Raw genomic sequence first — 26,942 nt, 5'->3', positions numbered from 1 at the left:
TAAACTGCAGCTAAAATAAGTTCATTTTTCACATGGTCTCTAGTCCTTCCCCTGCCTACCCCCCTAATATTATTAAGAGGGTCTCTTCTCCAGTCTTCAGAGAGTAGCTGGAAGTGGGGAGGCAGAAAAATGGTCCTCCTTTCCTTCCACTCTGCAGTTTTAATCTGAAATCTTAGGAGCAGTACTGCGTCCAAAGCTCAGAAGCTGCTCACGCTAATGAAATCCTTGTTGCAAAATGCGCCTAGAACAATGGGAGTTTCGAACACTGCCCAGAAGCAAGTACCACTGTGCTCAATGAGGCCCAGAGACATATGCAGCCCTATAATGGGAAAGTTAAGTATTTGCTTAAATCTCTCTCTCTGTCTCTCCCACACACATACACCAGAATTAAAATAAATCTTATTTTGGTTGCATCATGCCAGTTGTCACTAGGAAAACTCTAAGCAGGACCTGCCACATTCCTACCACACACACTTGTGATTGCTGGAGAAAAGCAATACCTTTCCTTCTCCTGAATTAGTTTATGCATGTGCTACTTTAAACCACGGACGGGGTGAGCTCCCGTTGCTTGGTCCCTGCTCCTGCCCACCTAGCAGTTCGAAAGCACGTCAAAGTGCAAGTAGATAAATAGGTACTGCTCCAGCGGGAAGGTAAACGGCGTTTCCCTGCGCTGCTCTGTTTCGCCAGAAGCGGCTTAGTCCTGCTGGCCACATGACCCGGAAGCTGTACACCGGCTCCCTCAGCCAGTAAAGTGAGATGAGCGCCGCAACCCCAGAGTTGGCCACGACTGGACCTAATGGTCAGGGGTCCCTTTACCCTTTACCTTTTTTACTTTAAACCACACGAGGGCACTATTTGTCTTGCAAGCTAGCCAGCACTTGCTTATAGTCTTCACTTTGTCTAAGACTCTAAGTTAATTCCACCCCTAAAAGTAGAGCCATTATTTGTTTGTTGTCCTCTTCCAGCTTGTTGAGATAGGATTTCTGCTATTTCTCTCTCACCTCTGCTTATCTTGTAAATAGTCCATTCTGTGGTTAAAGCCTTTGAACTCCAGAAACTGTAAGTGATCTTTTCAATCCAATTCACCCAAGATGCAAGGTCTCTTAATGTTGATGCCCAGGCATTCAGAGGCATACTGCCTCCAGCAGTGAAGGAGGAAGACAGCCTTCATGGCTGTAGCCACCGATAACCTTATCCTTATGAATTTGTCCAAATATACGAACCTAAGGATTCAAAGGACTGTATGAAATTAAGAATCAGGAGCCAACTTCAGGCATCTGATGATGTGGATGTTATTAGGATGCTGCAGTAATTGTGAGCCCTGCAATCCAAGGCTCCCAGTACTTTCACTTCGTAGATCAGTCCCTCATGAATTTGGTCAAACTCTTAACATTTCACATAATGTAATGATTATGGGGGATCTAGTCCCCAACCCAAGCTCACAATATCACCACCCCCCAGCAATAAGTATCTGACCCAGCTGTGGGATCTGTAAAATATTTGTCTCATAGAGAAATAACGAAAAAGTGAGTAAGGCATCTAGAAGCATTAGATTTCATACATCAAAGCTACACGTCTCTCCCAAGGCAGCACGCGCTGACACCTTTCTCGCATCTTCTCCAGCCTTCTTCCTTCATTCTGGGCGCATGTTCCAGTCAAATCTGCATTTCAAAAACAGTTTTCAAACACAACAATAGTTATCAGAGTAATTCTAAACGCATTAAACAGCGTGATTTATAAAAAAAAAACCTTCGCCGTATTTCCTGGCAAATAATGCTCCTTACATCCACGTCTTCGTTGTGCGGCTAGAGGTCTTTTCCTTTTACCGATCTGGAATTGTCTGCTGTCACTGGACAGCCTCGAGCTCTAGTATTATGAAAAGTGGAATGTGTGTGTGGGGGGGGGGGGTTGGTCCTTCCCTCTATTTGCTCCACCCGATGTTGAAGACCCTTCCTGTTTCCGCTCGCAAAGGTGGCGAAGCGAAAGTAAAAAGGAGGCGTGGTTCGGACCACTCAACTACGGCGGAGCAGGTGGAGCAGTCTCTCTCTCCTGGAAGGGAGTTCCCATCCCTTCATTGTCCCGCCGCTGCTTTTGACTGAGCCGGAGGAAATGTATAAAACCTGCCGCGCCAAAGCCGCTTTGTTTGGTGATCCGCTGCGTAACAGCCGTGCCGAAAGCGCGCAGGACTCCCGCTCTTCCTTACAGGGAAAGATAGTCTAGAGTCTAGACTTCCTGCTATATTGGAAAGGCGCGGGGAGAGGGGCGCGGGAGGCAGAGCTCTCTCCGCGCAAGGCTTGCTTTCTGCACTGCCTTGCCGGGTAAGGGTGGGGGTCGTTGTCTTTGGTTCCCCTTTGCAGGCACAAGAACGGTCCCTCTGGCCCTCCAAGGGGTAGGGCTTTGTTAAAGGCGGTTGCGTGAGGCGGGGGGGGGGGGCGTTGTGCCATAAACAAAACGAGGGCTCATGCCGGCCTCTGGTCTCCTCGCGTGTCTTCATAAGTGTAAAGGCACAGGGATCCCCGTGCGTGCGCTGGCACCACTAGGACAGGGCACAACTTTGCGCAGCATTACTTCGCATTAGAAAATCGTGGCGAGGCAGGAGGGGCAACCCTTGAAAGGTGCGCTCCTTCAACTCTTCCCTGTGTCTCCGGCTCAAGGCAGGGTGCACTGCTGCGCGAATACGTGTACTTGAGGGCTTGATTGGAGAAGGTGCTCCGGGAAGGTTAGGGCAGAGCCAGCTGCTGCCCACACGCCTCTCTGGGAACTGTGCTGCTCGAGTGTTAGGCTGTCCTAAGTCGCGAGGTGCCCTGACAATTTCTGCCAAATCCGCACCCCGAAGGCTTGGAGCAGCGTCAAGGCGCTGCGCTGCTGTCATGCTCTTGGCGCTGGGCGACCGGAGCCTCAACCTTTCCAACCAGAGCGCGGCGGGAAGCGCCGGTAACTTGAGTTTCGACAGCCAGCTGCTAGCCTCTCCTGCTGGGAGCCTGGGACGGACGGGACATCTGACGGTGGCTGTGTGCCTGGGCGTCATCTTGCTCCTGGGCAGCCTCAGCAACCTCCTGGTGATGCTGATCTTCGTCAAGTTCCAGGCCATCCGGACGCCCATCAACCTGATCCTGCTCAACATCAGCCTCAGCGACCTCCTGGTCTGCGTCTTCGGGACCCCTTTCAGCTTCGCTTCCAGCGTGCGCGGCCGTTGGCTCCTAGGCAAGGCCGGCTGCAAGTGGTACGGCTTCGCCAACTCCCTCTTCGGTAGGTTTTTAGAGCAAGGCTCTGGTTTGGGGGAGGAGGCGCGTGGAATATTTGGGAAAGCAAGAGGGGTTTGCCTTTAGGGTACCCAAAGTTCCTGCGTGGTTTTAAACATCGAAATTTCTGAAGCTCCAGTTCATTTATGTATTAATTTATTAGATTTAACAACCACCTTTCTCCTCCACAGTTCTAAAGATCTCCTTCCCTATGAGGTGGGCAGATAGACTGGCCAAAGGTCACCCAGTGCCAGTGTGATTCATGGCTGAGCTGGGATTCAGACCCTGGTCTCCCATAGTCCAATATGCCAGCTGTTACAGCACCCTGGCTATGTGGAGACCACACCAGAGAAAGCCATAGAGTTGACCCAGCCTTGACGAAAGCTATGTGCTGGGCTTGGTCCCATTCACACCAGTAAAGTGCTCCAGAACAGTCATGGAGAATCCTGGGGACTTGTTAAGCATGATAGGAATCGTCACTCTGTGAGGCCAGCACCCTTTAACTACCAGTTCCTTGGGGAAAACCATTGCTGTTAAAGAGTGCTTTAAATGTATGGGGTAGATCTGACTTTTCATTTCTGGCCCCCCAAATTTAGCAAATTGTATGAGTGATGCAAGTTTTCATAATTGCTTCTCTTATTTTGCCCAATTTATGCTGCATTTAAAAACTATTATTTGTATAATTTACTGTTGCTTTGCTGGTCGTGGAGAAAGGCAAATAGTTATTCCAAGCCCTTGGGTGACTTTGTCCGCTGTACCAAGACCGTTGGCAATTTTACTCTGCAACACCTCCAGACTTTCAAAACTGTTCATGCACTTTCAAGCCATTCAGGAATCTTAGGACTCAGCCATACAGCTGCAAACGTTTTAAGTGCATTATACAAACGTTACACTAGATGGCGATGGCGAGCTTTTGACCAATTCAATCTCTTTTTTAAACTTTTTTTTTAACGTTTTCATAGCATTTTTTATATGTGCCTAGATTCCACCCTAGACAGTCTCCATTCTGTGTACTGACCAGACCTAAACCTTCAATATGCCCACCCACCATGTGTGTCCTGGGACCTTGACCTTTCTGTCTTTCCAAACATGCATTTGCTGCATTCACAGGTCACATTTTTGGGGGTGTACATCTAAAGATGCAATGTGTGAAATGACCATAAACAGCCACTATCTTTAAGGTCAAAAGGTGTCAGAATCTGGGGGTCTGGCAGGGTGGTGGATCTGAAAGCCCAGGCCAGCCCTACCGTTAGGTTGAGTGGGGTGGGGTGATTTTGGGTGTCATGAAAGGGCAGCTAATTCTTAGTAGTTTTATTTACTACCATTGCATTTGTACTCCTAGGGAGAGACATCTGTACAATTTTCTGTCTCAAGTGCCAAAATACCTTTGCCTGCCCTGTGGCTTAACTTTGGGCAGGGGGCGGGGCTACCTTTGTCTGCCTCACCTTGGGCAGTAACACATCTTGGTTTGGTTCCAGATGACCTGCATTCATCCTGATTTGTTTGCAGAATGCTTGAGGGGAGGTTAGATGAAACCAGCAATTTACACATTGCTGTTTCTTATTTCTGTGTGGGGAAATTAGATGGCAAGCACACTTTCAAGAGCGTTTCCGCATCACTTTCTCTACTGCAAAAGTCCAGTTTTCAGGAGGAAACAAGTTTGTTGCACAAGAATGAAATCAACTTTAATTGTGCAACCTGAAAATAGAAAACACCTCTGGACCTGCCATGAGTTGAGCTCAGTGGTTGATCTCTGAGCTGCTAGGGGCATCTCTGCAAATGTATTAACTGCCCCTAAAATTCCAGCTTCTTTCAAATATGGCTATCATTTTTGATGCCAGCAGGGTGGTAGGATAAAGCATCAATGTGCAGCCTGATTCTGCACTAATCTCCTGGGCATCTGTACCTCTGTAGCTCATCCATTGTTCATGATATTATCCGTATGTGACACAGTTAATCTCTAGCTGGGATGTGTCACAGTCCATCTGCTTCAATCAGAAGCATGACTTCTCCTGCATGCACTCTTTCCTCTTTGCAGGGACTGGCTACCTTTCAACACATGTCTCACAAAGGAATTTTGTGTATGAAGATGCAGAGAACCATAAAGGCAAGACCTAGCCTTTATTGAGGGATAGATGCAAGATGAGATCTACCAGCTCTGAAATCAGGAAACAGGAAACAAACTTCCCAAAGATCACAGAGTCTGGCTTTTTTCCTTGTGAGAAGGTTATTTTCTATGTTTTTATGATGCCAATTTGCAAACAAGCAGGAGAAGCCAGCATGGGTGAAGAGGACGGCAACTAGTTCTGGCCTTTAAATATATGTAGGGCTGGTGCCAGCCTATTTTGCATCCTAGGCTAGGCTAACTACAGTGGTACCTCAGGTTACAGACGCTTCAGGTTACAGACTCCGCTAACCCAGAAATATTACCTCGGGTTAAGAACTTTGCTTTAGGATGAGAACAGAAATCGTGTTCTGGCGGCGCGGTGGCAGCAGGAGGCCCCATTAACTAAAGTGGTGCTTCAGATTAAGAACAGTTTCAGGTTAAGTACGGACCTCCGGAATGAATTAAGTACTTAACCCGAGGTACCACTGTACTTGCATTCTCCAGCCCCAATTGCTAAATTCAATTTTCAGAAACAGGTGTCTTGTAGAAAAACTGAAGTGCACAAAACTTGAAACTGCTAAATTTATTTTAAATTGCAAGAGTACATCATACAATAATAATTATTGATTATTTCAAATACAAAAGAAAATGTTTCAACATGCAAATCATCTTGAATAATCTTGTGAATTTTGACATCAAAATTTAAGTCTCTTAAAAGTTTCCATTTCAGGCACATCAAAATCTCACTTTGTGTGACTTTTCCTTTGCAAATTTTGTCACCTTCAGGTCAAGTAAGGATGCTTGGGCATGTTCAATTGATATAGTTGCCAAGTTTTTATCCGTTTGAGCTTTGACACTGGAAATGTGAGAAGGATCCTTAGATTAACTGAAACATTAAAAAAAGGTAAAGGACCCCTAGATTGTTAAGTCCGGGCAAAAGCAACTATGGGGTTGTGGCACTCATCTTGCTTTCAGGCTGAGGGAAATGGCATTTGTCTGCAGACATCTTTCCAGGACATGTGGCCAGCAGGACTAAACTGCATCTGGCACAATGGAACACTGACGGAAGTCAGAGCACACGGAAACGCAGTTTATCTTCCCGCCTGAGTGGTACCTATTTATCTATTTGCACTGGTGTGCTTTCAAACTGCTAGGTTGGCAGAAGCTGGGACCAAGCAACGGGAGCTCACTCCATTGTGGGGATTTGAACCGCCGACCTTCTGAATGGCAAACCCAAGAGGCTCAGTGGTTTAGAATACAGCACCACCTGTGCCTTATCCACACTTCCTGTTGTCCCATTGCTTTTCCCCCAGGGAAAACCACTCTTTAGTGCTCAATCGGAGCAAACAGCAATTTGCTCCAGTCCAGATGGTTTTACTTTATTAATCAGACATAGCTCACTAGAAAAATGAATACCTTTTCAAACAAAGATTATGATGTGACCGTAAGATTTAAAATTAAGTGATTTTCACTTTGTATGTGTGTGTGTTTGTGAACATAACTTCCAATCAACTCCCTATTTTAAGTATACATTTAAAAAACAATTCTAATGTATAATGCATTTTACCTAAAATCAAAATATAAAATAAAAGTAAAATATCATAATAAATTTATAATATATTACAAGAACTAATCTGTATAAAACTGTGCCCTTCAAAGGTCAGTTCTGCACCTGTTTGAGCTCTATACCCCATCTGGCTGCCTAGTTTGCCTGATCATAGCACTGGTCCTGAGGAAATGTCAGTCACCCCCCCCCCCAAAAAACCCAGCATGTGTGGTTCTTGCAACTGTACAAGGCTGCTTTTCGTTTAGCTAACTGCAAAACTTCATCCCAGCTGTCAAGCTCTTTCCCCTTCAGACCTTCACCAGTGGGGTGTGTTAAATATTTAGGAGCCATCAGCTGGCAAGAAAACAGAATGCCTGTTCACTTTATGTCACAGAGCAGGGCTCTAGGCACAATGTTATTAAGATCAGCTTTGCCTGCTTGCAAAACTCCCCCCCCCCCCAGCATGATTGATATAATTATTATTATCCATTAAACTTACTAGTCACTTTATGGACAAATTTAACTGCAAGCAACTTACGGCAATAAACGAATGACACATACATTAAAGCCTGCATTAAAAAAACAAAACCCAGAGAAAAAGCTAAAACTCACCCAAAGTTTTAAAAGGCAAGACGAAAACATCCCACCCCACCCAAAATGTTAAAAGCCAAAGGCTTGGCAGAAATGAATAATAAATAATATAACAAACTTTTATTTATATTCTGCCCTCCCCGGCCGACGTTGGGCTCAGGGCGGCTAACATCAGGTATATAACATTGGTAGAAAATCAGACAATACTTAAATTACCTCTTAAAAACAGGTCAAAATCAAATTAAAGTTTAATTAGATGGCTTTCCGCAGGGTTAGGGTTGGGAACAGTAAGTGCTCATTGGCCCAACTGTTTACGCTGATCTTATATGGGCCTGTGAGAATGCTGGGAGGCCTCTTTCATATTAGTTCTTATACTAAAAGAAAAGGGGAGTCAGGCTGAGCCCTGACCAAAGGCTGTCTTGCAGGCCCTGCGGAAAGATGTCAAATCCCTCAGGGCCCTGATCTCTTGTGGCAGAGCGTTCCACCAGACCGGGGCCAAGGCCGAAAAGGCCCTGGCCCTGGTTGAGGCCAGACTAGGGGCCCAGGATCTCCAAGGTGTTATTATTTGCAGACCGTAAGGTATGAGGGTCCTAGGCCGTATAGAGCTTTAAAAGTTAAAACCAGCACCTTAAACTTGACCCTGTACTCCACCGGGAGCCAGGGCAGCTGGTATAGCACTGGATGAATGTGATCCCGCGGTGAAGACCGCGTAAGGAGTCTCGCCACGGCATTCTGCACCTGCTGGAGTTTCTCAGTCAGCTTCAAGGGCAGCCCCACATAGAGTGAGTTACAATAATCAAGCCTGGAGGTGACCGTCGCATGGATCACAGTGACAAGATCAGGGCGAGAGAGGTAAGGGACCAACTGTTTAGCACCGCAGAGAAATGTTTTTTTTCTTCCTGGTGCATAATGGTAAGTAATGATGGTGCCTGGCAAACCTCCTTGGGGAGAGCATCCCGCAAACAAGGAACCACCACTAAAAGGCCCCTTCCTTGTGCTTCCCCCCCTCCAGACCCCCCCCCCCTTGGAAGGGGCACATGGAGAAGGACCTCTGGTGACAATTGCAGGTTATGGTTTAGTACATAGCAGGGAGAGGTATTGAGTCAGTGTGGGGTAGTGGTTAAGAGAGGTAGACTCGTAATCTGGTGAACCGGGTTCGCGTCTCCGCTCCTCCTCATGCAGCTGCTGGGTGACCTTGGGCTAGTCACACTTCTCTGAAGTCTCTCAGCCCCACTCACCTCACAGTGTGTTTGTTGTGGGGGAGGAAGGGAAAGAAGATTGTTAGCCGCTTTGAGACTCCTTCAGGTAGTGATAAAGCGGGATATCAAATCCAAATTCTTCTTCTCCTCCTCCTCCTCCTCCTCCTCCTCCTCCTCCTCCTCCTCCTCCTCCTTCTTCTTCTTCTTCTTCTTCTTCTTCTTCTTCTTCTTCTTCTTCTTCCTCCTCCTCCTCCTCCTCCTCAGCTGGATATCATCTGTCTTCCAATGTCACAGGTTTACATTCCAGCATTCGAAAAGCAGATCTTTGATCTTTTAACTCTGGGCCGCTCTCTCTCTTGCAGGCATCGTTTCCCTTGTGTCTCTTTCCATCCTCTCCTACGAACGCTATGCCACGGTCCGGCAGAGGCAGGCCAATCCGGCTGTGTCCAGTTACACCAAGTCCTGGCTTTGCATCATTGGGTCCTGGATCTACTCTTTGTTCTGGACCTTGCCGCCTCTTTTTGGCTGGAGCAGCTATGGCCCCGAAGGGCCCGGCACGACCTGCTCTGTCTCTTGGCATGCCAAGTCTCCCAGCAACTTCTCCTACATCATCTGCCTCTTCATCTTCTGCCTTGTCTTGCCCCTCCTGACGATGATCTACTGCTATGGGAAAATCCTGCAGACGATTAGAAAGGTAAACCAAAGCCCCCTAACCTCTTTGACAGAATGTGGTGGTGCAGTCGTGTGTGCGCACATGTCACGTTGCTGGCCTGAGGTTGTTAGCTTGGATTTGTTAGGAGAGGCAGGTGTGACTCTTGTTTGGAGCTGTGTCTAGGAGCTCTTCCATCTTCACCTCTGAGAGCAATTCCTTATGAAACATGCTTCAGAGTTAAATGGCTAGAACAGGGAGGCCAGCGATTTAGGGGAAACAGAAAAATCAGAAGGGCTCCCACAGAGGATTGTGCAACTTGCACAAAATGTCTCCCTCCCCTTATTTATAGAATCCTACTTCAAGAGAGAAGAACATTTACTTCTGGTGTAAGCTTATGAATGGTTGAATCACAGCGGCATTTTTAAGCTCCCAGGGATTGAGAGGTAGTTGTGAATTCTAACAGCTGGCAGTTGTGTAAGAGCCGAAAGTTGCATACTGCGACTTCAGAAAAATCACAGGGACAATGAGACAATTACTGTCATTGACTTTTTTTTTAAAGAAAGAGCAGAGCCTCCAGAAATGATTTTTGTGAATAGAAGCAGATTAACAGCAAGGGTAACATGGGAAGCAGTGTGATATATTCTCCTTATATAAATAGCAAAGGCAATGCCAGGCTTTGAACATATTCTTCTGCTCAGATCCTGCTTGTGGGCGTCCCATAATGGGCCTCAGGATGCCCAACTCAGTGGGCCACTGGTGGCTCTTATGTTCTTGCACACCCAGGAAGCTGTCAGAGGAAACTGAAGGAGCTGCTTTTTAATAAATACCTTTGCTACTGGGACATCTCCTGAACCACACAGACGGCCCCAGGTTTCAGAATGTTGTTCTAAAGACTTAAAGGAGCTAGTGCAAAAAAATGATTTGGGGAATGACCTGCGCTTGGGTAAGGTGGTACAGAGTGCAATGGGGAAGAAACTCTATGAAAATGTCCCCTCTCTCATATTTTAGCAGGTCTGTAGATTCCACCTGACATCTGTTCAGAAAAGAGAACACCACGTCCTGTTCATGGTTGTGTCAATGGTCACCTGTTACCTCCTCTGCTGGATGCCATATGGAATTGTCTCCCTGATTGCGACATTTGGCCAGCCCGGAACAATCAGCCCCTCAGTGAGCATTATCCCATCCATTCTGGCCAAGACTAGCACGTTTGTGAACCCCATCCTTTACGTCCTCTTGAACAAGCAGGTAAGAACATGATAGCATATCATGGGAACATCAGAAGAGCCCGGTGGAGCAGATCATGGAGAATAACCAGGCAGCACAGCATTATTTTGGGTCAAATCAGGCTGCAACTTTATTGACTGCAGATGTAAGAGGTTTGGCATAGGCATTGGGTACAACCATTGGCTTCCAGTATCCTAACCTCTCCCTCTGCTCTCCCTTTTCTAACTTCTGCTGTGCATCCATTTGCTGCTACAAACACAGTTTCTCATTGACTGACATACAGTATTATAATTGTGCTCAACAACAATGCATTGTGCTGCCTGGCTCTGCAAATCCACCCGCCTCTCCCCATCATCTTTCCCCCAAGGTATGTTTAAGCTTTAAATCACCAACTCTCACCTGCTGCTCATGACTTGGCAGGTTGCTGCTGCAGCGCTGCTTGCGGCTGTGTGTGTGTGTGTGTGTGTGTAGTGTACAATTTTAGCACTATTGTTATTCTGCTCTGTTTTGAACCAAAATATTTCAACAGCCGGGATGATTTGGGAAAGGGCTTGAAAAAGCATGTGCAGAAAAAGCATCAAAGGACTGTTTGAGAAGCTTTAGCTGTGAGCATTTTTGTGACCTGCTAATGGCAAAACGGGCAACTTAGCATGTGGCTCGTTCTACAGATAAAATCTGCGCCTCCTTTTTTAAATAGCTGCAAGGGTGTTTCTCACGCTTCCTGTTCTTAGGTGCAGTTAGGGATTTGGAGATTGAGAAAGGTTACCTCTGAACCAGACCATTGAATCATAAGTCTGGCTGCTGGATCAGACCAAAGGACCATCTTGTTCTCACAGCAGCCAACAAGTTGCCCTAAAAGGTCACAAGGGTCATCTAGTCCAACCCCCTGCAGTGCAGGAGTCTTTTGCCCAACCTTGGACTTGAACCCACAACCCTGAAATTAAGAGTCTCCTGCTCTACCGACTAAGCTATGGGGCGATGGGTCTTAGTATTGCCAGTTTTCTTCTGCAAAATGAGTATTTTGTGGTGCCCATGGAAGTTTATTAGCTTTCTGAATGTGGAGCTGATATTCATAGGCATACAGCCCCCATCAGCAGTTGGAGAGCACAGCTATCCTGGATGCCTGGAAGTTTTCCTGCTTGAGCCCCAGGGTCAGTTTCAGGATTGACGCCATCCAGGCGTAGCAGGCCTTGGCAGGCTTACTTGACTTTGGCGGAGATTCTCGGAGCAGTGCTGAGTCCCTGGGTAGAGCCACCCTTTCTGTTCCCCACGACGCTCTGGTGTGGCGCTAGGTTGGGTGCTCTGTGGGAAATCAGTAAGAGCAGCCAGATCCAGAAAACTGGTGCTGCTGAAAGAGTCAGGGTGGTGGGGAAAATGAAGAAGGAGTCCAGGGCAGGAATCAGCAATGGCCTCCGAAAACTCCCCAAGAATGCCTGGCAGGGCTCCTTGGAAGGGAGGCAGTGAGAGACTGCTGGTGCAGCCCTGGCTCATTTTAGTGGGGCTTTCATGAGAGAGCATCCAGGGAGATCTACTAGGGCCAGAGCACAGTGGCAGAACACCTGCTTTCCATGCAGAAAACCCCAATTCAGTCCCCAGCATGAAACTCTGGGAAGCCACTTCCAGTCAGTGTAGACCATGGGTAGGCAACCTAAGGCCCACGGGCTGGATCTGGCCCAATCGCCTTCTCAATCCGGCCTGCGGACGGTCCGGGAATCAGCATGTTTTTACATGAGTAGAATGTGTGCTTTTATTTCAGATGCATCTCTGGGTTATTTGTGGGACATAGGAATTCGTTCATTTATTTATTTTTTCAAAATATAGTCCGCCCCCCCCAAGGTCTGAGGGACAGTGGACCAGCCCCCTGCTGAAAAAGTTTGCTGACCCCTGGTGAAGACATTATTGAGCTTGGTGGACGAATACCCTGTATAAGGCAGCTTCCCAGGCTCCTGTGATCTGGCTCAGACTTGTGCCCAAGTGGGTTCATCAGTGAGGGAGGGGCATGTTTTGTTTTGCATTTGATGATTAGTAACATCCCCACCCCGCTTCATGTTGCTGCTTTGAATTATAATAGAATTCAATAGAAGGGGGGGGGTAGCTGGCAGCAGTAAGGAGCTGGGAGGGGCACTGGTGAGTTCTGTGCCCCTACCCCACAGGCTTCAACTTCAAATTCTAGCCCTGGAGAAAACTGGAATTCCCTCTCTGCTTTTGCAGACTGTAACTAGGGCTGCAAAAGTCCAAAGGGGTATGTGTGGGTTTTTTGCTATTCCCTTGCTGGGGCAGTACTCTTGAGCCCATGATGCTGAGTTTAGTGATTCACCACAGAACTGCATGTTCCTTGCTCCACATCAGGGCTAAGCTCTAGCTGGTGCCAGCTAGAGTTCCCACACAAACTATAATTTGTAACCATGGTTTGAAGCTGGCTCAGCAAACCCTGGTTTAGACTAACCTTGGTTCATGTTAACCCCAGCTGATTCTAGTGAACCATAAAAGGGAGGGAGAATTTGTGTGTGATTGGGAAGAAGAGAGAATGGTGCATATTAGAACATACCACCAGCTTGCAAAACCCAGACTTTGGTTTGGGGACAGGTGGTGCTTACAGCTGAACTGGGTTTCTGGAGATAAGTTTGTGGTGGAGCACATGCTTTGTATGGGGAAACTCACAAGTTCACTCCAGGCATCTCCAGTTTAAAAAGGATCAATCAGATGGGAACAAACCCTTCTCAGCCTGGGCTCTTGCAGGAGCACTGCCAGTTAAAGCAGATCAGGGATTAGGGTCCTGTGGCACACCAGGTGTTTTTGGGCTCCAACACCCACTGGCCCCAGGCAGCAAGGCCACTGGTCGGGAATGGAAGGATTTGGAGTCTAGCAACATCTGAGGAGCCAAGGAATTCCCCCTACTGGTAAATTAGAAACTAGGCATAAATGTCAGCATTGCCATTGGTGGCCACAAGGTGGCAGCAAGCAACTATGGTTTCTTCAGAAGCCCCTGGAATCTGCCTGCTGTTAGCGATAGTATACTGAGCTAGGATGCTTGCTGCTGTGACCCAGTCAGTGTTTTCATAGAATCATAGAACTGTAGAATTGGAAGGGAACACGAGGGTCATTTTGTCCAACCCCCTTCAGTGCAGGAACCTAAACTCACAACCCAGAGATTAAGAGTCTCATGCTCTGCCAATGGTGCTCTCCATAGAGCTGAGGGCCATTGAGAGCCTCACATGAAGGGGTGGGCTGGCTATTCAAGCTGCCTCAGGGGAAATGGGACTGGTTTTCCCACCTGTTTATCACTTGATGTATGAAAGACAGGAGGACAAACAGCCTGTGTGAAGGAGCTGATCGGCATTATGTACAACAAAAGCAGCTTTAAACAGCCATGTCTTCCCCCAGAGAATCCTGGGAACTGCAGTTTGCAAAGGGTGCTGATTGCTGGTAGGTATTCAGAACTCTATGATTCCCAGCGTGCTTTAACAATCCATCCCTCTTTGCAGAGAACGCTGGGAACCGTAGCTCTCTGAGTGGAATAGGAGTCTCCTAACTTGCTTAAAAAGCAGAGACATCACCTTGCCGACAAAGGTCCGTATAGTTAAGCCATGGTTTTCCCAGTAGTGATGTATGGAAGTGAGAGCTGGACCATAAAGAAGGCTGATCGCCGAAGAATTGATGCTTTTGAATTCTGGTGATGGAGGAGACTCTTGAGAGTCCCATGGACTGCAAGAAGATCAAACCTCTCCATTCTTAAGGAAATCAGCCCTGAGTGCTCACTGGAAGGACAGATCCTGAAGCTGAGGCTCCAATACTGTGGCCACCTCATGAGAAGAGAAGACTCCCTGGAAAAGACTCTGATGTTGGGAAAGATGGAGGGCACAAGGAGAAGGGGACGACAGAGGACGAGATGGTTGGACATGAGTTTGACCAGCATGAGTCTGACCAAGCTGCGGGAGGCAGTGGAAGACAGGAGTGCCTGGCATACTCTGGTCCAGGGGGTCACGAAGAGTTGGACACGACTAAACAACTAAACAACAACAAACTTGCTTTACAAACTACAGTTCCCATGATTCTTTGGGGTGCAAGTGCTGTGATTCTGCTGTATATATAATGCAGATGGGGCCTTTGTCTAATGCCACAGATTGGTTGTTTGCAGCATCCAAGGAGGTGCTTGACCAAATAGAGCTGCACCCCCCGTTCACCGAGCTGTCAGTCATAATCAAGGAGCAGGAAGTGAGGCATGTGCAGCCCACACCAGCTGCTTGCTGCTGCAGGGTTAGGGAAAGACTGAGTGGGTGAACAGCAAGCTGCCTGGGCCAATCGAAAGAGGTGCAAACTGGACTCAGGGAGAGGCTAGTCGTTCCCCTAGCAACTGTGATCCGCTCCTCCTGGAGGTCCTCCTCCTCCTCCTCCTTCTACCTGGTCATAGGAGGAGCCAGCATGCCTGCAATCAAAGCTAGTTGGCTAGTTATTTCCAAGCAGCACCTGAAATTCAGCCGACCACCTCTTGGTCCCTTATGCCACAATCCTGCCGTGACCATAGGAGCAAAAGCTGGTGGGATTCTCCCTTCTATGCCGTTCTTGAAAGCACAGGAGCTCCATTGGGGTCTTTATCTGGTTGATCTCTGCACCCGACCCTTAGAATCCTAGGATGTTAGAGTTGGAACAAACACCAGAAGCTGGCTTATGCTTAGTCAAACCATTTGTCCACCTAGCTCAACATTGTCTGCAGAGGCTTTCCAGAGTTTCAGGCAGGAGCCTCACCCAGCCTTACCTTGGAGATGCCGAGGATTTAACCTGGGTCCTTCTGCATGCAAAGCAGGTGCTCTACCACAGCCCTTCCCCTCTGTTGCTTTGGTTGAGCTGCCAACAACCTTTGGTTTTCTGACCCTTAGGCTCCTTGCTTTTTATAACTGCTTCCCAGTTGCTTTTTAGTCCTTAGCCTGTCCCAACCCTAGCCTTCCCTAGGTGAAGTTTTGGTCTTAGCACAAGTACCTTTTCTCATGAAAGCTGGGCTGTGAATGTTTGCTTTTGCTGACAGATCTCCCAAAGTCATGGAGATGTTTGCAGACATTTCGGCAGCATTGTGCTAGGCGAGGGTCGGAATTGGGAAAGACGGTGGGATCTGAGATTAAACCTCTGTCTCTTTAAACGTTTGCAAAGAGCAACTTGGGAGAAAATGAACTGGAGCAAGACTAAGGTCCCTTTGCTGTTTCAAGCCTGCCTCTCCTCCCCAAACTCCTGTTGGTCCCCCTGCCCATGAGGAAAAAAGAAATCAGTATCATGCTGTCAGGGAACTGACATCGGAGCCAGAGGCGGAGGCTAGGCTCTCAAGCGATGCTGGAGAAGGGCCCAGCAGGGAGAGAGGCAGCTCACCAGCTGGGGAAGGAAATCAGCGTAACACCAGGGATAAAGGGGGGCAGATGGGGGAATCGGCGAGGGGGCTCCAGGACTCCTCGCCGGAGACCAGCGAGGAGAGCACGGGTCCTCCGCTACCCACACCCTCCCTGCGCAGAAGACATCCGCGCAGGGAGAATAGGAGGAGACTTGGGGTCAAACAGCTTTTATGCTGGAAAAGGTTTAAGAAACGCCCACTGACGGATACTGCTAGCGACTGAACAGCCACGAAGTGAAGGGCTGTCCAGACAGAAAAGGTTTAACAAGGCAACCTAGCCAGGAGTGGCGGCAACTTACGCATGAGCAACCCCTATATTTATTACACATGCTTACATATTTTCTTCTTGGAGACTTATAGTAACTTTGGGGAGCAGTGAAGAACAGGGGTAATGTAGGTGTGGCGTAAAATGCCCCCCCCCCACATTGCACTGCTGATCCAAATGCCCCCAGCTTTTATTTTCTTTTTGCAAGAGTGTAAAGGCACTGATGATCCAACCCCAGGACTTCCGTTGCCTCATTTGGTGCTCAATTAGCTAGTAGGGGAGGCTTCACTGCCATAAATAAGCTTGATACAAAACAGATTATTCTGCCTAGGGAAGTAAGGAAAGCACAAGCCTGCTGCTTGCTTTGAGAATCCAAAGCAAGAAACTAAATTGAGGATTGAATGTGATAGCTAAAAAGATCTGCACAAGTTAACTGCAGTGAGCTTGTTTGTTTTTGCTTGCATGCTGAATTTCACATTTTGTTTGGTTTCCTTCCCCCGCCTCCAGTTTTACAAGTGTTTCATCCTTCTCATAAAATGCGGGCCTCCACCAAAGCAACTGCAAACTACTTTGAATTCAAAAGCAAGCCAGGATTTCAACAATGCAGCTGGTGGAACGTTGGACATCCATTTGTCCTGCATGCAAACAGATGAAAGGCCAAACTAAAGGGATGCTGGGCTCCCTCCTACAAGGAAGCAGAAAACTCCTGTGGTTTCACTATGAGTCCTGGCTTGAAGAGGCTTGTTCTGGCATCTTCAGCCTCATGCCCATTTGATGACTTGCACCTAGACTTCCAGACTGATCCAAAGTCACACGTGCTTGCTCAAAACTTTGAGAGCAGTTAGAGGTGAGTGGAGGACCTTCTCTCTAGAAATGCCCAATGCTACCCTGCTTGTTGCTGGAGTGTAGCACCAGAGTGACGAAGCGTGAACTCTGCTGTATGGAAAAGAAATCAGAAGATGCTGTCAGCTTTTTAGGTTTTGCACAGGAGAGCAGGTGACTCATTGCTGCCTCTCTCTGCCAGCCAGTTCCAGTCAGATGCCTGTCCACACTACTACAACTTTATGCCAGCTTTATTGCAGTTTAAATGTTGTGGCTTCCCCCAAGATCAGAGGCGTAACTAGGCTCTCTCCCACCCTTGGCAAGGAGATTTATTGGTGCCTCCAAATCAAATGGAGATCATGGACCACAAACTCAAAAGGTTTTGTTGTCACCTTCTGGGCTCTGCAAGTGACTTCCTCCATGGCCATTAGTGACTTCTAATGCCATGAGCATTAGAAACTACCTTATACTGTTGGCCTTTGTAGGCTAGGCATCCTCAGTATTCTTTTGACTACAGTCCCCATCAGCCCTAGCCAAGGACGATGGGACTTTTAGTCCATAGCATCTGGAAGGCACCAGTTTGTGGAAAGGCTGATGCAGCCCAGTTACCGTCAACCCAAACTGAGAATAACTGTTCAGGATCTCAGGCAGAGAGGGGCCTAACTATTGAGAGATACTACCTGCTACCTGTGCCTCCTCTCTCAATCTGTCTTGGCGTTTGTATACTTCCTGGTATGATGCAAGCAATGTCCTCGGGCCAGGCCTTGTGCAGAGCTTAGGCCGACAGCTACGCAAGGCACCGAGAAGAGCTCAGGTGTTGCTTCAGCGACAGCCAGAGCTCATCCAAACTTACGCTTTTCCCGCTGCTTTCCTCCTCTTTACCACTGAATTGGAGTAAACATCAATTGGGTTTTCTGCAGATTAGTGTTTGTTCTGATTCAGCAATGAAGAGTCGGTTGTCCCAGGAAAAGCAGTGGGGCAAACAGAAAAACTGCTCAAACCTGTGGCTAGAAAGCATGGGACAAGCAGAAACCTCTCAGACCCATGCTGTCTAGGCATGGGACAAGTTTGAGCATGGACAAGCCCTCAGACGGAGCCCTATGGTGGTAGGTATATCCCAGTTGCAAGCTCCACCTTCACTGCAAGGAGGCTCTGTGATGATGGAGTCCTCCAAATCAGAGATTGGCACTGCTTCATCTGTGAGCCAGAAGAGCTCTGGTGCCACATGCTCATATTGTGGATGTGCTTCTGGGATGCACTCTGTGTGCCATTTCCCCTTCCGAACTAGAGTCCCTAGTCTCACCTGGGATCATGAGACGGGAACGATTCCTGGCTCATAATTCCACCCAACTCACCCTGTCTCCTAGGTGGTTCAGAAATAGAAGTCAAGAAATGCAAATCCAACCAGCGAGAGGCTTAAAAAAGAAAAGATCAATGCAGAACCCACTGTCAGCAGAAAATGAGCCTGAAACTATTGTCAAGTGACACGAGATCACTAAAAACATAGCACTCCAACCCAATGAAAGAGGGAAACGAAAGAGATGTAAACAGGCTGGAAGAGCAACGGAATCTCCACCTGATGCCTACTTGTGTCAGTGTGATGTGGCCGGTGGTGGAGCTTCATGCTCTGGCGGGGGACAGAGAGCAGGTGGGAGCGGGGCTGGCGCACGTCCCGGGGGTGTGGCACGCCGCCTGTGGGGGTGTGGCACCCAGCGTGGGTGGGGGGCAGCCGCAATGGCACCCCACCAGGATCGCACTGCCAGGGGTGGTGCGATCCCCTTGCACTCCTCTTCCTCCGCTAGTGGGTGTGGCTGCCATTTGTCAGGCTGGTTCTTCCAATATGTTTCTCCATCTTGAATCTTGAATCATGGAGGATCATCTAGTAAAACCCTGTGCAGCTGTCTGCAGCCTTGTTGTTATCAGCACCACGCTTTAACAAACTGAGCTATTTTGGGATGCTACAGCTGATAGGACTTGCAGTCCAAAACACCTGGATAGCACTAGATTGAGGAAGCTCTGGGATAGTGTGTCAGACCAGGCCTAGGGAAATTCAGAGTTCATATCTTGCCTCTGTCCTGAAGCTCATTGGGTAACCTCAGGCCAGTCTTATCCCAATCTCTCTCAAAGGGTTGTTGCAAGAATAAAATTGCAGAGGTGGGGAGAATCATGTACACCACCTTGAATTCCTGAGCAGCGTAGAAATGTAATAGGATAATAAATCTTACCATATGAATTGTCCCAGACCCTGTGATCATTATTTTAGGTCCTTTTTCAAGTGCCTCCTCCATGAGAGGTCTGGAGGATGGCAACACGAGAATAGGTATTTCCTGTGGTGGCTCCACATTTGTGGAACTCTCTCCCCAGGCAGGCTCCCCTAGCATGTCCACTACATTATCTTTAGGCACCAGGTGAAAATGTTTCTCTTCAACCATGCCTTTGGCTGATTAACATTCTCTGGCCTTTTACATGTGTCTGTCAGACGGGGGTTATTGGTTTGTGTTTGTTTTATTCGTATTTTGTGTTCTCATTTTCTGTGTCTATGTTGTGAACTGCCCTGTGATCTTTGGATAAAGGGCGGTAAACAAATTTAATTAAACAAAAAAACAAATAAATGACCATCACAACTGGGACACCACCATAGAACACACCCTCTCCCAATAACCACTTGTCTTACCTGCTTCTGTGGCCCGCAGAAGGTCATGCATCCCCCACCCCTGAAATAAATAAGATAAATAAATGGAACATTGCTTTGATGGGACATAAGCCATCTTTTTGTGTTGCAGCTAGAGCCCCATGACTCAGTATCTTGGTTTCAGAGTCCTCCCAAGTACAAGCACTCCATTTTTGTTAAGTTGTGGGTGAACATATCAGACGACACAGTGATTCTTCAAACAGCTCTTGTTTATTCAGAGGCCAGAACAGAACTGACTGAAGGGCTCAGTCAGCCTGCTTATATAGAGCTTCAGTATAACGTTACTGTAGCAACTTTCTAAAACTATCCAATCACTGAACGTCACTTTCGATCCTTCATTTGCATACAAACTATCCAATCACTGAACGTCACTTTTGATCCTTCATTTGCATAACTATCTACAGTATCCCCCTGCTGGCCCCGGGTGAGAACTTCAGTACATAACAGTTTTCATTTGCTGGTTGTTATAGAGGATCTGTGTGCCTCTTTGTCATGTTTAAGATTAAAAAATAAGGATCTTGCTGATTGACTTGTCTCTGGCTCTGTTTTGCTAGACCTAGACATGGCTGATCTGAGCTTATTCCACATGTGATTATGGTACACTTTATTACAATTTCATTCAGAAGTACAATTCCCCACTCCCAACACTTGCACACTTGCAGTTCAAAGAAATGTAGTCCATTCTACTATTCAACTTGTTTTGCTGGATTTGTCAATAAAATTGTATAAAACAGGCTGCTGAGTGCTGCAACAAATTGCCCCAATTATCTGGGAAGTGAAGAGAGATTGTTATGGGCCTGGATTGAGAAAAATCCTGTACTGAGCAGTGTGGGTGGGGTGGGAGGGATATACTACAATACCTCCAGAGTCTCTTCTGAGTTTAAAACTGGATAATCATGGAGCATCTCTGAAAAAACGAGTAACTTAGGGCCCCTTCAGATGAGCCTTTGTTCTGATCTGCTTGCACAAGGTTTATCTGCACGTTAGACTGCACCCAGTCTTTACTGAGCTTTTATTCTGATTTGTTCGCAGGGAGGTTATGCAATGATGAGCATTCATATTGATTTGCTTGTAGATTGTTTGTAGTCTTCTCACATATCATTTGTTCACCCCACACTTTTCATTGCACTTCCCCATCACTTTCTAACTGCAAAAAGTCCATGGGGCCTCCAGACTGGAGTTCTATGGTGGGTGTATTTGGAAAAACAATAGTACATCACACAATAACAGTACATTAGTCATGGATATATTCTGTTCCTTGATGCCATCATATTATTGTTGCCCAGGGGACATGGTATCGTGCAACAGAAGTGGGGCAAAAAATAAAGCTTGGGACAGTTGTGGTATTAAAGGTTACAGAATTTCATCAGGAATAATAATAATAATAATAATAATAATAATAATAATAATAATAAAAATTTTATTTATATCCCGCCCTCCCCAGCCGAAGCCAGGCTCAGGGCGGCTAACAACACTAAAACAGTGCAACATTATAAAAACATTATAAAAATTAATTAAAATCAAAATTGATGGCAACCATAAACTAAAGTTCTGTAAAGATTGCCAAAGGAGGGAGTCAGGCTGCGCTCTGACCAAAGGCCTGGTGGAACAGCTCTGTCTTGCAGGCCCTGCGGAAAGACGTCAAGTCCTGCAGGGCCCTTGTCTCTTGTGACAGAGCGTTCCACCAGGTTGGAGCCGCAGCCGAAAAAGCCCTGGCTCTAGTTGAGGCCAGCCTAACCTCTCAGTGGCCTGGGACCTTCAAGATGTTTTTATTTGAAGACCGTAAGTTCCTCTGTGGGGCATACCAGGAGAGGCGGTCCCGTAGGTACGAGGGTCCTAGGCCGTATAGGGCTTTGAAGGTTAAAACCAGCACCTTAAACCTGATCCTGTACTCCACCGGGAGCCAGTGCAGCTGGTATAGCACCGGATGAATGTGATCTCGCAGCGAAGACCCTGTAAGGAGTCTCGCCACGGCATTCTGCACCCGCTGGAGTTTCTGGGTCAGTCTCAAGGGCAGCCACACGTAGAGCGAGTTACAATAATCCAGTCTGGAGGTGACCGTCGTGTGGATCACAGTGGCTAGGTCAGGGCGAGAGAGGTAAGGAGCCAACTGCTTAGCTTGGCGGAGATGAAAAAATGCCACCTTTGTTATAGCTGCAATCTGCGCCTCCATGGAGAGGGAGGTATCAAAGATTACACCCAAACTCTTAACGGACGGTGCTGGCACTAATTGCACCCCCGCAAGAGATGGGAGTTGCCCCCTCAATCCCATATCATCCCGTCCCAGCCAGAGGACCTCTGTCTTCGAAGGATTTAACTTCAACCGGCTCCCACGTAACCATCCAGCCACAGCTTCCAGATATCTGGTCAGTGTGTCTGGGGCCGAGTCAGGATGGCCATCCATCAACAGATAGAGTTGGGTGTCATCGGCATACTGATGACAACCCAGCCCAAAACTCCGGACAAGCTGGGCGAGGGGGCGCATAAAGATGTTAAAAAGCATCGGGGAGAGAATTACACCCTGAGGCACTCCACACACCAAGGAGTGGCGCGATGACAATTCTCCCCCAAGCGCCACCCTCTGTCCCCGACCAGAGAGAAACGAGCGCAGCCATTGAAGGACTGTGCCCTGGATCCCCACGTCGGCAAGGCGGTGGTCCAGGGGTTTGTGATCGACCATGTTGAAGGCTGCTGACAGGTCTAGAAGAATCAGCAGCCCCGACCCGCCTCGATCCAGCTGCCTGCGGAGATCATCTGTTAGGGCGACCAGAGCCGTCTTGGTCCCATGACCAGCGCGGAAGCCGGATTGGAATGGATCCAGAGCCAATGTTTCATCCAGAAACCCACCAAGCTGTTCAGCAACCGCTCTCTCAATCACCTTACCCAGGAATGGAAGATTCGAAACCGGGCGGTAAGGGATCTAATGATGTTTTCCTTAAGAGCGGGCGCACCACTGCCTTCTTCAGTTCCCCTTGGAATGTCCCGGTGCCAAGGGACAAATTGATGATATCCCCTAGGGGGCCCCGCACCTCGACTGGACACGCTCTAATCAGCCAGGACGGGCACCGGTCTAGAGGACAGGTGGTGGGCTTTCCAGCTCGGAGGAGTCTGTCCACATCGGCTGGGGATATCCGGTCAAAGTGGTCCAATACTGGACCCGAGGACAGTCGAGGGGCCTCCAGTTCCTTTATTGTATCCAAATTGGCAGGGAGGTCATGGCGGAGCAACAGGACCTTCTCCGCAAAAAAGCTTGCAAATGCCTCACAGCTGTGTGTCAAATTGTTATTTAAATTTGGCTGTCCTTCGAGGGACGTTAAAGACTGAATTATACTAAATAATTGCACCAGGTGAGAGCTAGTGGATGCAATGGAGGCCGAGAAGTAGGACTTCTTAGCGGCCTTCACTGCCATCTCGTAGGTTTTCATAAAACCCTATAAGATGTTCTTGAAGCTCCGTCACGGGCACCCCGCCATACTCGCTCTAGCCGTCTGAGGTCCCGCTTCATTTTCCGGAGCTCCTTGGTAAACCAGGGAGCCCGGTTTCTGCGGGGTCGCAGAGGGCACTTAGGTGCGATCTCATCGATGGCTGCCAGGAGCTGGGTATTCCAGCCCTCAACAAGCTCAGTCAATGAGTCGCCAGGGGGAGCAAGGTTCCGGAAGGCTTGACGGAATCTATCAGGGTCCATCAGCCTCTGCGGGCGAGCCCAAATCGGCTTGCCACCTAAGCAGGGTGGGGGTGGAACGTCAATCCTGGCTTTCAGAGCGTAGTGATCAGACCATGTCACCTTCATCGAAGGAAACATGATCACATCTATACCGACGCCAAAGATCAAATCCAGCGTGTGGCCTGCTTGATGTGTGGGGCCCGAAACAAACTGGGAGAGCCCTAGTGTCGCCATGGAAGACACCAGGTCCAGAGCCTGTGAGGAGGGAGTGGCATCAGCATGGATGTTGAAGTCCCCCAATACCAATAGGTTAGGGAACTCCAAGGCCCAGCCGGCCACCGCCTCCAGCAGGCCTGACAGGGTGGCTGCTGGTGCGCTAGGTGGCCGGTACACCAGCCAGACAGCCAAGCTCACCTCGGAGCCCCACACTAGGCCAACACATTCAATGCCAGGGATCGATGGCGATGGTAGAGCCCTGAAAGAACAATCTTCCCGGATTAATAATGCCACCCCTCCCCCCCGGCCCACAGTCCGCGACTGGTGGAGGACGGAAAAACCCGGGGGCAACATCTCTCGTAAGGTAACAGTTTCCCCTTCGCGCACCCAGGTCTCCGTCACACAAGCCAGGTTGACCCCCTGCAAGGTGAAGAAATCTCGCAGAGTGGCGGTTTTGTTGCCTATAGACCTGGCATTGCACAACACCAGTGAAGGAGGTGAGTAATCCTTGCTCACCCTACCCTCGTCTCTCGGGATGGGGCGCAGATTGGAAGGGGTACGAGCATATCCGTATCTCGATCCCCTTCGCCTATGACATCTGCCCCCACCGCCATACCTCCCTCGCCCCTCCACAGTAGGAATCCCAAGCCTCATACTCGCCTCCATTTACAAAATATAAAAGCAAGCAAACAAACAAAAAACAATTACACCAAAACAAAACCAATCCCCACCCCACTCAACAACCATCCCACCCCAACCCAAAATAAAACAAAACAAAATAAAAATACATGAATAAAAACCACCATTTATGGTGGTACGACAAAGTAAAAAGTAAAAACACCTTTAAAACACTTTAAAATATATAAAAACATTTTAAACATTTGCTGCAGCGGCACCAGTGTCCTGAAAGTTGTGGCGGTGGTGAGTGTGGGCCCTGCCCCCTGGCCGGTGAAGTGGGCTTGCAGGGGGAAGAGCCCTCCCCACAAACTCACGGCGAAGCGGCAGCAGGAAGTTCCAGAATGTGCACCAATTGGAAATGAAGCAGTATGATTGTCCTGAAACCCTTGCAAGCATAAACTGTGGACTCAGCTGAGAGGGGGGAAAGCCATTTTCCATAGTGTTTCTCCCCCTTTTGTTATAATGATTTTTAATTTATGATTTATTTATAGAGGGTTTTTTTGCTGTGTGTAGATCAACCCAAGTAATAAAAGCAGGATCGCATGTGGCCACCTCAGTAGCATCATGAGACCATATTTTCTTGAATCCACCATAAAAAGGATGTCTGGAGGGCCCCTTATGCTTTTCTTTTTGTGCTGGGGGACAGAGCACTTTAATCCAATTAATCCTTCCTGCAAAACACTGCCAGTCTGGGGGCACCCACAGTGAATCAGCTGGTGCAGAGACATAGAGTAACTCTGCCCAGAAGAACCCAGTCGGAAGAAGGACAAGTCAGAGTGATGTATACTACAAAGGTGTGGCTGCAGATTTAATGGGGGCATGGATATATACAAGTAGCCAACACTGGATTGGGAAGAGCCAATCTCTTTTGGGGGGGGGTTAATAATGCTGTGTCTCTGCACCAGGAGCAAATAAAGGAGCTGATTGGGGCAAATGCACTCTGTCCAGAGCAGGTGCATCAACTCTTAGCGCCGGAGGTGTCTTGGGTTCCCTTAAAACCTGCTGGCACAGGGCTAGGCCTCTTCAAGGGGCTAGAGGAGACCCATCGCCAAGCTGAGCACAGTGCAGTTCAGTGGCTGGCTCCTCCTCAGTATGAGAGAGGAAGCCACTCCATGCTGGGCTCTGTGCTTGGCTTCCTCTCGATGTGACGTCACACAGGTGTTGCACGCATTACCTCACACATGATGTCACACACACATGCCACATGCCAGCCCCCCAGTCTTGGGTGCAAGATGATGCCTCTGATGCAAAGAAAACTGAGTGGAAAGAGGCAAAGTCAAAACGAAGCATCATGCAGAGATGCAAAAGGCCTTATCTGTGGATGGGCGCTTTGGGTGCTCATCTACTGTTTTTTGTTTTTTCTCACGCTGTGTTAGTTGTTTGCTACTTTGTGCCATTCCTGGCATGTAGTTTGGGAGTTAAAATTGTAGCTGCAACTCCTAGTAAAATGCACTGTAGCGGCACGTGGCCCGGCTGCTTCTCCGTGGGTGTGAAAAGCACCAGTGGGACTAGCAGCTCTTGCTTGAAGTAGCCAAGCAACACCAAGTGAAGAAAAGTTGCCTACCCGACAACCACATCCTTTCCTCAGCCTTTGCTCCTTGTCAAGCAACAGCAAAGCCTGTGAGCATTTGTCATAAACACCCGGGAAGCTGATAAGTATTTCCGTAGAACGCAAAAGCCGCTGCGCCACCAGCGTATCTGTTTTGCAATCTACTCATCAGCAGAAAAAGTCCCATAACTAGGTCAGCAAGCATCCAGGTTGCCGATTTCCCATTTGTGTCCATGAGTCGTACTGACCTCAGCAATGGAAGTGAATGAGGAAGCCTCAGCTTGGGTGGAGCTTGTTCTGTGAACGTTCGTGGAGCTCCATAGATTGTTGGATCAGGGTGATGGGGTCTAAAACAGGAGTAGGTAACCTTAGGTCCAGGGGTTTGAGGGCATCTCTAGCCGGCCCTCAAAACTCTCTGTAGGCCATACATCTCCCTGGCTTCACACCTGAATGCTTTGCCTGGCTGAAATGTGTTCTTCAACATTGGTTGCTTGGCTTGATGGAAGATAGTGAGGGTTGTGTGAGTGTATGTAGAAACTAGCCTATGGTATGGAGGTAAAATTTACGCTTGCTGTTCCGCCCACTTTTGCCTCCGGCTCCGCTCACCAATGGCATGTGGCCCTTGGAAGGTTGCCCAGAATGGAATGTGGCCCTAGGGCTGAATATCTTTCCCCACCTTTGTCTAAATGGTTTTTAAGATTACTCACATCTATAGATGGATGGTACATGTATAGTACATAGGAATCTGCACACTTCTGGTCTGTTCAATCCTTCTGAGAATCTACACTTTTTAAAAACTCTTAGGAAACCTAAGAAACTTGTGGGTGTGATACAGTCAGGTCAGGGATGGGAAGCGATGGCTGTTGGACTCCAGATTCCATCAGTCCCAACTGGCATGGCCAACGGCTATGGATGACAGGAGTTGTAGTTCAGCAAATACCCAGAGGCCTGCTGGTCCCCCTTCCCCAACTTAGAGGGAATGAGTTGATGGGAGCATTTCTGAAAAGCTCTTACCAACAGTCAACATTTGTAAAAATATACACCCACACAGTGAGAGGCACATTGTGCCTTGGTACCTAAAAACAGAGTTTTGAACATGATAAAGGTTAGCTAGATTG

At 48.1% G+C, this 26,942-nt stretch overlaps 2 protein-coding genes across 2 annotated transcripts in view; one reads left to right on the top strand and one right to left on the bottom strand.

Annotated features, from left to right (window-relative positions):
• The window catches only part of ARHGEF6 (Rac/Cdc42 guanine nucleotide exchange factor 6), a 373,875-nt gene that overhangs the window by 231,933 nt on the left and 115,000 nt on the right, over nt 1-26,942 (bottom strand). The gene's annotated exons all lie outside the window — the stretch shown is intronic.
• On the top strand, nt 1,786-20,242 carry LOC308468124 (pinopsin-like). Its single transcript, XM_080990107.1, has 5 exons — nt 1,786-3,249; nt 9,048-9,379; nt 10,346-10,582; nt 16,711-17,949; nt 19,390-20,242. Exons 1-4 carry the CDS (start codon nt 2,871-2,873, stop codon nt 16,867-16,869), a joined length of 1,107 nt encoding a protein of 368 aa, XP_080846233.1. The 5' UTR covers nt 1,786-2,870; the 3' UTR covers nt 16,870-17,949; nt 19,390-20,242.

The sequence above is a fragment of the Podarcis pityusensis genome, assembly GCF_964106645.2.
Source record: "Podarcis pityusensis genome assembly, chromosome: Z".
NCBI classification, from domain to species: domain Eukaryota; kingdom Metazoa; phylum Chordata; class Lepidosauria; order Squamata; family Lacertidae; genus Podarcis; species Podarcis pityusensis.
The sequence above is the reverse complement of the archived record's forward strand: the minus strand, read 5'-3'. Positions and strand labels throughout refer to the sequence as shown.